Consider the following 14415-nt stretch of genomic DNA (forward strand, 5'->3'; position numbering starts at 1 on the left):
TTGATGTCTACCTTTGGCCCCGATACATCTATTTGTCCTTCTGGAAGTGTAATATCTACATCTCTACCCTCCACTTTTGGGCCAGAAAACCCAAACTTAGGCATTTTAAATTTTGGCATTTTCAGTTTTCCTTCTGGCCCCTCCAGCTCAACATCTGGAATTGTTACATCAACCTCTGGCCCTTTCATATCAATGTTGGGTCCTTTCAACTCTCCTTCTACTTTAGGCCCTTTTAAGTTTAAGCCTACATCAGGCATGGAGACTTTGGGCATAGAAGGCATCTTAAATTTGGGACCTTTCACCTTTCCATCAAAATCTATATCTGGACCTTCAAGATTAGCTTCTGGAGCCTTAATGTCAACTTTGGGACCTTTTAAATCACCTTCCAGTTTAGGACCTTTAAAATTTAAGTCTATATCAGGCATATGCAGTGAAGGCATCTTAAATTTGGAACCTTTTACCTTTCCCTCTGGGCATTCTATGTCTAACTCTGGGGCATTGATGTCTACCTTTGGCCCCGATACATCTATTTGTCCTTCTGGAAGTGTAATATCTACATCTCTACCCTCCACTTTTGGGCCAGAAAACCCAAACTTAGGCATTTTAAATTTTGGCATTTTCCATTTTCCTTCTGGCCCCTCCAGCTCAACATCTGGAATTGTTACATCAACCTCTGGCCCTTTCATATCAATGTTGGGTCCTTTCAACTCTCCTTCTACTTTAGGCCCTTTTAAGTTTAAGCCTACATCAGGCATGGAGACTTTGGGCATAGAAGGCATCTTAAATTTGGGACCTTTCACCTTTCCATCAAAATCTATATCTGGACCTTCAAGATTAGCTTCTGGAGCCTTAATGTCAACTTTGGGACCTTTTAAATCACCTTCCAGTTTAGGACCTTTAAAATTTAAGTCTATATCAGGCATATGCAGTGAAGGCATCTTAAATTTGGAACCTTTTACCTTTCCCTCTGGGCATTCTATGTCTAACTCTGGGGCATTGATGTCTACCTTTGGCCCCGATACATCTATTTGTCCTTCTGGAAGTGTAATATCTACATCTCTACCCTCCACTTTTGGGCCAGAAAACCCAAACTTAGGCATTTTAAATTTTGGCATTTTCAGTTTTCCTTCTGGCCCCTCCAGCTCAACATCTGGAATTGTTACATCAACCTCTGGCCCTTTCATATCAATGTTGGGTCCTTTCAACTCTCCTTCTACTTTAGGCCCTTTTAAGTTTAAGCCTACATCAGGCATGGAGACTTTGGGCATAGAAGGCATCTTAAATTTGGGACCTTTCACCTTTCCATCAAAATCTATATCTGTACCTTCAAGATTAGCTTCTGGAGCCTTAATGTCAACTTTGGGACCTTTTAAATCACCTTCCAGTTTAGGACCTTTAAGGTTTAAGTCTATATCAGGCATATGCAGTGAAGGCATCTTAAATTTGGGACCTTTCACTTTTCCCTCTGGGCATTCTATGTCTAACTGTGGGGCACGGATGTCTACCTTTGGCCCTGAAACATCTATTTTTCCTTCTGGAAGTGTAATATCTATATCTTTACCCTCCATTTTTGGGCCAGATAACCCAAACTTAGGCATCTTAAATTTGTGGCCTTTCACTTTCCCATCAATATCTATATCTGGAGCATCAAAACCAACTCCTGGAGCCTTGATGTCAACCTTGGGGGCTTTTAAATCCCCTTCCAGCTTAGGACCTTTAAGGTTTAAGTCTATATCAGGCATATGCAGTGAAGGCATTTTGAATTTGGAACCTTTCACTTTTCCCTCTGGGCATTCTATGTCTAACTGTGGGGCACGGATGTCCACCTTTGGCCCTAATACATCTATTTCTCCTTCTGGAAGTGTAATATCTAAATCTTTACCCTCCCCTTTTGAGCCAGAAAACCCAAACTGAGGCATTTTAAATCTCGGCATTTTCAGTTTTCCTTCTGGCCCCTCCAGCTCAACATCTGGAATTGCTACATCAACCTCTGGCCCTTTCATATCTATGGTGGGTGCTTTCAATTCTCCTTCTACTTTAGGACCTTTTACATTTAAGCCTAGATCAGGCATTGAGACTTTTGGCATTGAAGGCATCTTAAATTTGGGACCTTTCACCTTTCCATCAAAATCTATATCTGGACCTTCAAGATTATCTTCTGGAGCCTTGATGTCAACTTTGGGACCTTTTAAATCACCTTCCAGTTTAGGACCTTTAAAATTTAAGTCTATATCAGGCATATGCAGTGAAGGCATCTTAAATTTGGAACCTTTTACTTTTCCCTCTGGGCATTCTATGTCTAACTCTGCGGCATTTATGTCTACCTTTGGCCCCGATACATCTATTTGTCCTTCTGGAAGTGTAATATCTATATCTTTACCCTCCACTTTTGGGCCAGAAAACCCAAACTTAGGCATTTTAAATTTTGGCATTTTCAGTTTTCCTTCTGGCCCCTCCAGCTCAACATCTGGAATTGTTACATCAACCTCTGGCCCTTTCATATCAATGTTGGGTCCTTTCAACTCTCCTTCTACTTTAGGCCCTTTTAAGTTTAAGCCTACATCAGGCATGGAGACTTTGGGCATAGAAGGCATCTTAAATTTGGGACCTTTCAACTTTCCATCGAAATCTATATCTGGACCTTCAAGATTAGCTTCTGGAGCCTTGATGTCAACTTTGGGACCTTTTAAATCACCTTCCAGTTTAGGACCTTTAAGGTTTAAGTCTATATCAGGCATATGCAGTGAAGGCATCTTAAATGTGGGACCTTTCACTTTTCCCTCTGGGCATTCTATGTCTAACTGTGGGGCACGGATGTCCACCTTTGGTCCTAATACATCTATTTCTCCTTCTGGAAGTGTAATATCTATATCCTCCCCTTTTGAGCCAGAAAACCCAAACTTAGGCATTTTAAATTTTGGCATTTTCAGTTTTCCTTCTGGCCCCTCCAGCTCAACATCTGGAATTGCTACATCAACCTCTGGCCCTTTCATATCTATGGTGGGTGCTTTCAATTCTCCTACTTTAGGACCTTTTACATTTAAGCCTAGATCAGGCATGGAGACTTTTGGCATTGAAGGCATCTTAAATTTGGGACCTTTCACCTTTCCATCAAAATCTATATCTGGACCTTCAAGATTAGCTTCTGGAGCCTTGATGTCAACTTTGGGACCTTTTAAATCACCTTCCAGTTTAGGACCTTTAAAATTTAAGTCTATATCGGGCATATGCAGTGAAGGCATCTTAAATTTGGAACCTTTTACTTTTCCCTCTGGGCATTCTATGTCTAACTCTGCGGCATTTATGTCTACCTTTGGCCCCAATACATACATTTGTCCTTCTGGAAGTGTAATATCTATATCTTTACCCTCCGCTTTTGAACCAGAAACCCCAAACTTGGGCATTTTAAATTTTGGCATTTTCAGTTTTCCTTCTGGCCCCTCCAGCTCAACATCTGGAATTGCTACATCAACCTCTGGCCCTTTCATATCTATGGTGGGTGCTTTCAATTCTCCTTCTACTTTAGGCCCTTTTACATTGAAGCCTAGATCCGGCATGGAGACTTTTGGCATTGAAGGCATCTTAAATTTGTGGCCTTTCACTTTTCCATCAATACCTATATCTGGAGCCTCAAAATCAACTCCTGGAGCCTTGATGTCAACCTTGGGGGCTTTTAAATCACCTTCCAGTTTAGGACCTTTAAGGTTTAAGTCTATATCAGGCATATGCAGTGAAGGCATCTTAAATGTGGGACCTTTCACTTTTCCCTCTGGGCATTCTATGTCTAACTGTGGGGCACTGATGTCCACGTTTGGTCCTGATACATCTATTTCTCTTTCTGGAAGTGTAATATCTATATCTTTACCCTCCACTTTTGAACCAGAAACCCCAAACGTAGGCATTTTAAATTTTGGCATTTTCAGTTTTCCTTCTGGCCCCTCCAGCTCAACATCTGGAATTGCTACATCAACCTCTGGCCCTTTCATATCTATGGTGGGTGCTTTCAATTCTCCTTCTACTTTAGGCCCTTTTACATTGAAGCCTAGATCAGGCATGGAGACTTTTGGCATTGAAGGCATCTTAAATTTGTGGCCTTTCACTTTTCCATTAATATCTATATCTGGAGCCTCAAAATCAACTCCTGGAGCCTTGATGTCAACCTTGGTGGCTTTTAAATCACCTTCCAGTTTAGGACCTTTAAGGTTTAAGTCTATATCAGGCATATGCAGTGAAGGCATCTTAAATGTGGGACCTTTCACTTTTCCCTCTGGGCATTCTATGTCTAACTGTGGGGCACGGATGTCCACCTTTGGTCCTGATACATCTATTTCTCCTTCTGGAAGTGTAATATCTATATCTTTACCCTCCACTTTTGAACCAGAAACCCCAAACTTAGGCATTTTAAATTTTGGCATTTTCAGTTTTCCTTCTGGCCCCTCCAGCTCAACATCTGGAATTGCTACATCAACCTCTGGCCCTTTCATATCTATGGTGGGTGCTTTCAACTCTCCTTCTACTTTAGGACCTTTTACATTTAAGCCTAGATCAGGCATGGAGACTTTTGGCATTGAAGGCATCTTAAATTTGTGGCCTTTCACTTTCCCATCAATATTTATATCTGGAGCATCAAAATCAACTCCTGGAGCCTTGATGTCAACCTTGGGGGCTTTTAAATCACCGTCCAGTTTAGGACATTTAAGGTTTAAGTCTATATCAGGCATATCTATTTCTCCTTCTCGAAGTTTAATATCTACATCTTTAACCTCCACTTTTGGGCCAGAAAACCCAAACTTTGGCATTTTAAATTTTGGCATTTTCAGTTCTTCTTCTGCACCTTCCAATTCAACAACTTTTTTACCACCTTCTATTGTTGTGATAGATCTATCTATATTCCATTTTAATGCAGGACCTTTTAGATTCAGGTCTACTGATTCTGGAACCTCCACATCAAGTTTTGATCTTTCTGTTTCTATCTGAGGGCCTTTCAGACCACCTTCCAGTACAGGAATAGATATGTCAATCTCTCTTGCTTTAGAACCTTCCAAATGCAAATTGACATCAGTCATTGGCACCTTGGGTAAATTTACATTTTTTGAGGACATTTTAAAAGTACTACCCTTTACTTCCCCTTTTAAATCCTTAACATCAGTTTTAGGACTTAAAACAGCCACATCAGGAGCTTCAGCTGACAAGCTGGATATGTCAAAGTTATAGTCTTTTAGCTTAATACCAGCACTTTGAATCTTACCATCTATCTGTAATGTTGCTGCCTGGATATCAGGAGATGCAACATTAATGGCCGTAGCTGGTCCTTGAAGTTTCAGATCAGTGTCTCCAGCAGCCGCCTCCTTTCCTGAGACGCTTAATGGCACTTTAATGGAAGGCATCTGACTCTTGATTTCAGTGCTTTGCACACTAATTCCTCTGTAGCTTTCTGGATAACTTTTAACCATTTGATCCCCTGATAACTCCCTCCTATATACGGGTGATAAAGAAATGTCTGATTTAGATTTCTGAGCAGAGAGGTTTATATCTGTTTGTGGTACTTTAACACCAATGTCAGATTGTTCCACTGTAAACCCCCCTGGTTTTTGCATGTCAAACCGTGTTTCTTTTAGCATGATAGTAGATGACTGAAATCCACCTTTAGAAATCCCAAAGGTTTTGTCCATGCTGGCAAAATCAGTGTTTATGGTGGATTTTCCTGCACGGTCAGCTTCAGCTCCTTTAAGTAAGGAACCTTTCATCTGTATGTCAATGGATGAGGTTTCTGAATCATGCAGGCTTCTTAATTGATCCTTTTGGGTAGCTTCATATACTGATCCTTTGACATCTATGTGCTGCTCATAACTCTGGTATTTTGGTCCAGAAAAACTTGGAGAGTCTTTGCTGCTTATACTTATGTTACCATCACTGTTAATTCCATGAAACCCAAATGTTCCCGCATTTGTAACCTGTGAGTAAACAGAAGAGTTGGAAGTGCTCTGTGTGCCTCCTGTCACTGAGACTCCAGAACCTTTTGTTTCCAAATTAATCTCTTTTCCAATCTCAAAAGTTCTTCCAGAAATATCAGCACTAGGAATTTTGATCACAGTTTTTCCCTGCTCTGTCTCTATGCTAGTTTTGGAAATCTCGGTTATCTCATGCTTTGGAATTTTAATCTTGTACTCCGGGCTACTAATATCAATCTCCTTTGTGCCTTTAGAACCAGTCACATCTACTGTGTAAGCGGTTACCTTCCTGGTGACAGTAATTGTCCTTGTTTGTGTTTCTGGTTCCAGAAATTCCTCTGACTTCAGACGTGGCTTAATTTTCTTTGTGTAGATTCTTCTGTACTCTTCATCATCCCCACTCTGCAGAAGCAAGCAAACAAACAAAAAAACTTTTATACTTTATAATCAGCTATATGCCCAGTATAGTGTACTCTCATGTTGTCTGCATATTTTTGACAGTAGCTGCCCTGTATCCTTTTATTTAGTAGTAACTTGTACCATATGTACCATTATCATTGTGTTCTACATAAACTGCTCACAGGTAAAAAAGGTTGGGGACCCCTGCTCTAGAGCATGAAACTGGCCAAGTGGTCCTAGAGAAAGCCAGAACAGGGCTCTTACAGACGTGCACTTTTCTTGTTCCCCTTAGGTGGATTTTCCACTGCAGAGGATGAATGCAACCTATTCTTTTCAATTAGTTTGTACTCACTCTTTGGATTATTTAGCAGCTTTAGGGTATAATAAATCTCTAAAACTTCCTTTTTTTTTCGTCAAAAAATCAGAATTTTCCCCTCGACCAGATAAATTCAAAATTTTTAATAAATGGGCCCCTTAAAGCTACAAATGGAAACAGCCTGCAGGCTGGCAATGGGGTTCCGATTGCCACTTTCTAATTTATACCATCACCCTTTGACTCCTTTCCATCACATGAAAAGTGAGAGAACCGAAAATTTGGCTGAGAACTAGGCTGAATCTAAACCATGATTTGCAGAGGTTAATTTGTTTAAAAATCCACTCTATATTGAAACTTTTACTGGTCAAGTTCGTTATGATATTAAGGATTCAGATTTATTACAACTTGACACTAGGGATGCACCGAATCCAGGATTCGGCCTTTTTCAGCAGGATTCGGTCGAATCCTTCTCCCCAGCTGAACCCAATCCGAATTCTAATTTGCATATGCAAATTAGGGGTGCGGAGGGAAAGTGTGAGACTGTCAGAAAACAAGGAAGTAAAAAATGTTTCCCCTTCCTACCCCTAATTTGCATATGCAAATTTGCATATGCAAATTAGGGTTTGGTTTCAGTTCGGTATTCGGCCGAATCTTTCGTGAAGGATTCGGGGTTTGGCCTAATCCAAAATAGTGGATTCGGTGCATCCCTACTTGATAAATTCAACTGAATCCTAATCCTTGGATTTGGGCAACACACAAACTGAATTGTGTTCCGTGCACCAGGAAATAAGCAAGCAGATAACATTTAGAACAATTTTTTTTTATCCCAGCATATGATAGCATTTCTTACATCTTAATACACATTTGTACTGTTTGTGCTTACTCACCAGAACAACATCGGGACTTTTCAAACTGAAGACATCATGGGACCACGTCATACCAGGCTGTGGGGAGCGATCTCCTTTCCTCTGGAGTTTTAGTCCCACGGTGTGATGCCCTACATTCGTTAGAAGTCTCTCAATGTCCTCTGAAGACATGCTATCAAAGTATACAGTTGCACCAACAATCTGGTCACCTGAGCATAAAGAATTAACAGGTAGATTAAGATTCCTATAAATTCATTAGTGGGACAACTGAGGTACATGCAGACATTATATATCTGTGGCATTTATGGTGACATCACTACCATGTACTTCTCTGGGAGATGCTCAAAATACCATTACAGGGTATGTTCACTTTTTTGCAAATTACCACCCAAGTTGTAGAGCTTTGTAAAAAAAAAAACCCAACAAATATAAGCATATAGTTAAAAATATGTAATGGAAATAATTATTGTTCCCACTACATCTAGAATTAGCACAGTAGTGCTGAAAGCTGGCTGTCCTTGGTAGAGTTTCGTAGCCACTGCTGACATCAACATTTAACCCCAAGTTCTGGTAAGTGCAAATGTTAATTCTAAGATTTAATGGGAACTATTCATTTTAAATATATGATTATATTTGAAAGTATTTTTTTTTTCCTTTTTTTGTAAATTCTTACATACAATCATCATATACTATTAATATAGTAGTAGGCACTCGTCCAGAAATAAATTGTGAAAGCAATCAGTACTTCATACTTCATTCTTATCGAAGTACTATTTGCAAGGAACATGTACACTCTCCCTATGTCTGTGTGAGTTTCCTCCTATTCTCCAATAACATTCAATGAGAGGCCTTGATGTGGCACGTGAGCTTATATATTTTGGCAAGTGTGGTACTAACACCTCCTATATTTGTAAATATTTTTTAAGGCAAAGCTTTTTCCTTCTTTTTGTGTCCAAAAACATTCCAGCAGGTTAACTGGCTCCTGACCCTCATATTGATTTTATGCCTTCTTTCCCTATAAATAGAGCCTACTAGGTTTTAATTGTTTTAGGGCCACACACTCATACACATTTTCACATTCACCAGTTTCATAGAAACAGTACATCTTGAATAAAGGTACAAATGCACATGGTTAAATTCCTTTGAAACTAGAATTTGTCCTAAAAATAAAGTAGTGATTAGACACATTATCTATGCATAAAATGTAAAAACCTTCCCCAATAATATTCTCACCTTCTTTCACAACTCCAGTTTTGGCAGCTGGGGAATCCTGTACCAACTGCTTTACAAACACTCCATCATCAGTCTTATCCAAGGTGATGCCCATGGATCCACTCCCCTGCCAGTTGGGGAGCAAAAGCTCTCTTGTGTCTTCTTCTTCTTTCTCCATCTAGAAAAATGAAAACAAGGGTTCAAGCATGATATTTCCTGTGTCTGTCCTCTAGCATACCATGATTCATCAAGATTCATAAATGTGTTCTGATGAAAGGTACCACACATAGGAATACAAGTCACACACAAATACATATATTGATATATATTAGTATCAATCTGTAAGTTGCAAAGTATTCCACTCCATTACTATATGTTGCTCCTAGTGGCCTTTAAGCAGGTGCTTATTTTTGAATTCCTGTTTTGGCATAAAAGCCAGGTGCAGTGCCAAATACAGCCTCCCGTAGGCTGACAGTCCAAATAGGGGCTACCAATCACAGCACTTATTTTGCACTACCCAAGAAAATCTTTCATGCTTGTGTTGCTTCCCAACCTTTTTTTACATCTGACTGCTCATGGGATTGGTCACCCCAATTTTCTTGCAGAGTGATACTTTTTGTGTCAAAGTTCAGCTTTTATTTTACTTTGCTCGGACCTGCCTGGACCACAATGAAGAGAAGCTGAAGAAGATTGTGATGAGGAGCTTCTACAGAAATACTGGTGCAGTTTTTGGCAAACGAGCACTGGCCAGGCAAGTGATTATAAACACTGGGGGAATGCTAACATTTTGGTATCACACAGTGATTATATCTTTCATTCTTATTTAAATCTATGCTCCTCTAGGGTCATGCCCAGAAATGCCAGGACATAACATTACCATGTCTTTTTCTAGAAAATCCCAAAACATTCTCCATTAAACAGTGCAGGATATTTAGAATCGGAATATTTGTAATGCAACCCCTCTCTCACCTTGTTCCACTGTTTTTCCAGAGAAACTGTGCAACACTATGAACTAAGTAAGGGGTTTGAGAACTGGCTCATCAGAGTATCACAGGTTCCCTTCCATCAATTATTTTTATAATTTCAGTTTATGCACCTTTGCTATGTGAGCACACAGCTGCTACTGTATACAGGGGCCTACATCAGCCCTTATACTTAGAGAAAGTCCAAGGAGGCACATTTTTAACAGTGCAAATAACATAAGATGCACTTGTTAACATACAATTGTGTTTGGCAAAGTATTAAATGTAAGATTTGGTTATTTCTAAAGGGCATTGGCAAATGAAGATGATGAGGGACAATTCATCACTTCTGGTCAAGGAGGTGCATGACATGAGAAGCAGTTATAGAGATTATCTGAGGCAATCCAGACCACTTAAAAATGTATTCTAACCATTAAAAAAAGTTTGTTGTAGAAGTCCAATAGAATTGTACTAATTTAATCTATTAGTTCTTCTTTTAGTAATTACATATGCCGATATAGTCCAGGAAAATTTCTCTATATGATAATAGTAATTACTATTAATTTAGGTTCTTTTCAGGCATGTAATTCTGCCATCTAGCCACCAGGGAGTGCCATTACAACATGTTTTTTGTATTCTGAGAGCTGATAACATAGGACCATTACACGGCTATGACCACACATGCAACAGAGCAGAAGACAAAATGGAGGCCAGACATCAAAGAATTCTGAAGGACCGTTAAATCACTTATATTTCTAAATATGCATCTCTCTATGAGGAGAACATAAACAATGGTTAAATTACCTTGACACTGGTTAGTTAGTTACCAGTTCTGTAAGACTTTGCTGGCTTTCGCTGCACAATGTTTGCATGTGGACTCAAGGCTGTTGGAGTAAAAATAAAATAAAATAAATAAAATGTAGCTTTACCAACATTGCTATGCAACATACTCAGTTTACCATTTTCAAATGGTGATAAGTCTGTGCTCACAAGAGCTGCCAAAGTGACATGCAAAGGAACAATTGTGAGTATTAACAGAATCAGGTTGCGATGGGTCCGACCAAACTCCATTCAACAACTGCATCTGCACAGCAAGGTATACACTGTGGTTGTGACCGCCTCACAGCAGCCGTTAAATGTCAATAATATATATGTGACTGCTTTAAAATGGTGTTACCCAATCCTACAGTAAGCAAGGTTTGGATAGAGGCCATTGTTGGGGAAATATTAAGCAATAAAAATTCAAAGTATCTTTAAATTTGTATACACAATATCTGACATCTTTGTAATAAGAATAAGATCTGATATCTTTGTAGTAAGAAATCCTGAAAAAAAGACAACCTACACTACAGAGGACAACACATAAGGTTTAAGCAGGGTGTGTTCATGTATTAAACAAATGGAGCTCTATAAAATCCATGTGACATTCAACAAACCTCCTTGTGTCAATAATACACAAAAATGGAATTAAGAGACTCCCTTTCTCATGACTCCACTGGCACATCAGATTCCCTGAACCAACTAAGAACTTTTATCAGGAGAACTCTGTACCCAGCTTGTTTGGGCAGGGCACTCTTTACCTTTTGTATTGGGTAGTGGTTGCTTTTTGTATGTAAAGCTGTATATATATACACAAGTATAATAATACCCTCCAGTAGAAAAAAAATTATTAAAGATTATCCCATTATACAGTACAAAAAAAAAAGTTGCTTGGAGAATGTCTATATATACTACAAACTAAAAGTTACAGTAAATTTCCCCTGTGATGTGCTTTAGTATATCGATCAGGTTGAGTGCAGAGAGATCAATTATTTGTAAGCTTGTGTAGAGTACGATTCCATTAACATAAGGCTTAGAATTCAAGGATGAATGGAGGGACTACTTAACTCTAACTACTGTTTTAGGATTCCTTGTGTTAATTATCCTGCTGCCCCCAAGGGAACATCATAGGAGCCTTATTACTCTTGATCCCTATAGTATGCAGGACCAACTATGACTCCAAATAAATGCTCCCTAGCTCGGCTACTTATTATCCATGATTAATGCTGTACACGCCAAAATTCTTCCATAGCCCAGCCAAATTATGTGCAATTTAGGTAAATGTGGAGAGATAATCTGATTTGATCATTAAGAGATCCAGTAGTTTGCCCCATATGGAAACCCCGGCTACCCTAGTATGCACAGCTATAAAACTACAGGCACCAATCTGAAGGTCTTATGCTTCAAATGAGTTTTGACCATTTGATGATGTGATGGTTTACAACACCATTCCCTCCAACTTAGTTTCTGAACAGCAGCACAGCACTGCACATACTGAGCATGTGCAGTGCCACTGACATTTAAAAGCTGGCCCATCAAGATCAGAAGATTAAGATTGAAGTTACAGATCATTTTAACCAATTTTTTTTATATGCCTTAGGTGTCCAAAGTAGTAGATCTGGGTTATTGGATGTGCAATAACCTGCACACTGGTCTTTGCTTTATGTTATTAAACAGCCACTGATCAAACTTGTGTAATTATTAAATAATATAATTATTAATCAATGATTGGGCATCCAAAGTGTACAGGAAACCCAATCAGGATCTGTGCACACAATCAAATATATTGTGTACACTGATCTAGGTTCCAGATAACAGTGCCCCCAGAGGCCAGAACATCATAAGAAAAGAATGAATGCTTGCAAGGGTTTACTAAAGAACAACCTTCAAACAAAGTGCTTCTTAAAGGGAGAATTGTTCCCAGTGTTACAGCAGCACACATAATGCATTATTGGTCTGGATCCGCTCGACTGTTCACAAAGTCTTTAAAGAGTAAACACAAAAGAAAATTGTGTGCACACAGTCTACAATTAAATCAGAGGGAACTGTACATAGGAGTACCCTTGTTTCACTCTGCAAGTCATAGCACCTACTAAGGTTTTAAAAATAATCACTGCCCAGAATAATACCCTATTAAACTGTGGGTGCCATATTCTTCCATTCATAAATAAACAAGTAGAGACCGTGAATCCCAGAGCTTTGCTAACTGCGAAACATGACAGCTGGAGATCAAGTTCTATATCATCTTGCCACCCTCAGAGAAGACATGCTTGCACATTATAACCACACCCTAGAACTCACCCAGTTACTAGTTGAAATATGCCAATTTTTCTCATCAAGAGCTACATTAGGGCAGATGGTGAGACTCCCAGAGTTTCACCGGTTCTGTGCTATTTCCAGCTCAGCTGGGTGGCCTGGAATTGCCCATCCATTGACTTGAATGGTAAATACCTGGACTCTGGGATCAGGCGATTATCACTCAGAAACACAACAATGGCTTTACATGCCACTGGTCTTTTAGGTCCAAACTGTTTTCTTTCGTTTGTAGGCCCACTTAATTTCTGCTATAATTTTTTTAGCCTTATGGGAGTCTCCCCATAAGCATGCAGTTGTATATGATATAGCTATATAACTATAATATCACAGGCAAAACTCAGCAACTTAATGCTGGGTGGGGAAATGGAGAGACGAAGGGAGGCACAAGAAAGCAAGAGATGAGGGAGGGTGAATTTTTACAAGACGAAAAAAAGGGGGTTATTTTTTTTAAAAAATAGACGAGGTCTAGAAACAAAGCAGGATTGTTGTGTTCTGCGAACAGAGGAGCTTTGAGGTGCAGGAATGCACGGAGGCCTTGCAGAGACATGCTGGGGAGGCTGTAAGATCCAGCAGAGCTGGTTTATCCATGTATAATGCCACATATACCTCTCGGATTACAGAAAGAAAGGAGGGAAAAAAGCTGGAGGAGAAGATCTGCCCTCAAAACACGTCTCCCAACATCTGCAGCTGATAAACTCCTTCCCCCTCTCTCCATACTCTAATAAGAGGAAAATATTTCTTGCATTAGAAATTTGCATTATTTTACCATTTTCGAGAGAGAAATAATTCCCTGTCCCTGAAGAACTTTTACAGCCCACCCCCAAAAATTCCACTCTATCATCTGTAAGTAAAGAAAGGTGGGAACAACTTTTCCAGTCCCTATCTTAAGTCACAGGAAGAGGGAAACTGATTGCATGAATCACATAGGACGCTAAGGTGATTCCTAGTAAGTGGTAGGTGACAAGCTTGGAAGGCTAAAACAAGCAAATGTAAACATTACAAAACTTGGGAAGATCAGCTTGTTTCAGGAGGTCGGCAAACAAGGCGATCTCTGTCTGATTTATCCACCCTAATGGTGGGCTAAGTCTGGCTTATACAATCATTTGGCCCCAGGGAAAATGTATTCAGCCATATGCAGACCATATGAGGAGAACACCATAACCACAGCCATTTCAGCCTCCGTATCTGACCAAACCTCATTTAGTCAGCAGACATTTTGCCATCTCATCCATGTCCAGCTTTACATTCTGAGATGCCAGCTTGAAATTTGCACTGGTGTTTCCTAGGACCGTATTTAACTTTAATGAATAATGTTGAACTTTCTGTGATACTAAAGCATAAGGATACTACTGTTTTTTTTTTAGGGGTTGTCATCACCCTACTGGTGGTCTGCTCTTCTTCAGACTCTCATGCAAAGCTATGTATATGGTTTTGTGCTAATCCTATTTTAAACATTTTAAGGAGAACACCTGCTCCAGGATCAGAATAATTTTTGTTTGAGTACCAAAAGCAACTACATACCAGGAAGGTCATAGTAATTGCCCTCTAACTACTGTGAGCGGCAACTCCCATAG

At 39.5% G+C, this 14415-nt stretch overlaps 1 protein-coding gene across 1 annotated transcript in view; it reads right to left on the reverse strand.

The window, feature by feature from the left end:
* The window catches only part of ahnak.L (AHNAK nucleoprotein L homeolog), a 44829-nt gene that overhangs the window by 12639 nt on the left and 17775 nt on the right, over nucleotides 1-14415 (reverse strand). The window contains 4 exon segments of the mRNA XM_041590012.1: nucleotides 2-6353; nucleotides 7554-7741; nucleotides 8766-8922; nucleotides 10511-10590. Of these exon segments, the coding sequence (XP_041445946.1) occupies nucleotides 2-6353; nucleotides 7554-7741; nucleotides 8766-8922 (6697 nt within the window). The 5' untranslated portion in view covers nucleotides 10511-10590.

Source organism: Xenopus laevis, chromosome 4L (assembly GCF_017654675.1).
Source record: "Xenopus laevis strain J_2021 chromosome 4L, Xenopus_laevis_v10.1, whole genome shotgun sequence".
NCBI classification, from domain to species: Eukaryota; Metazoa; Chordata; class Amphibia; order Anura; family Pipidae; genus Xenopus; species Xenopus laevis.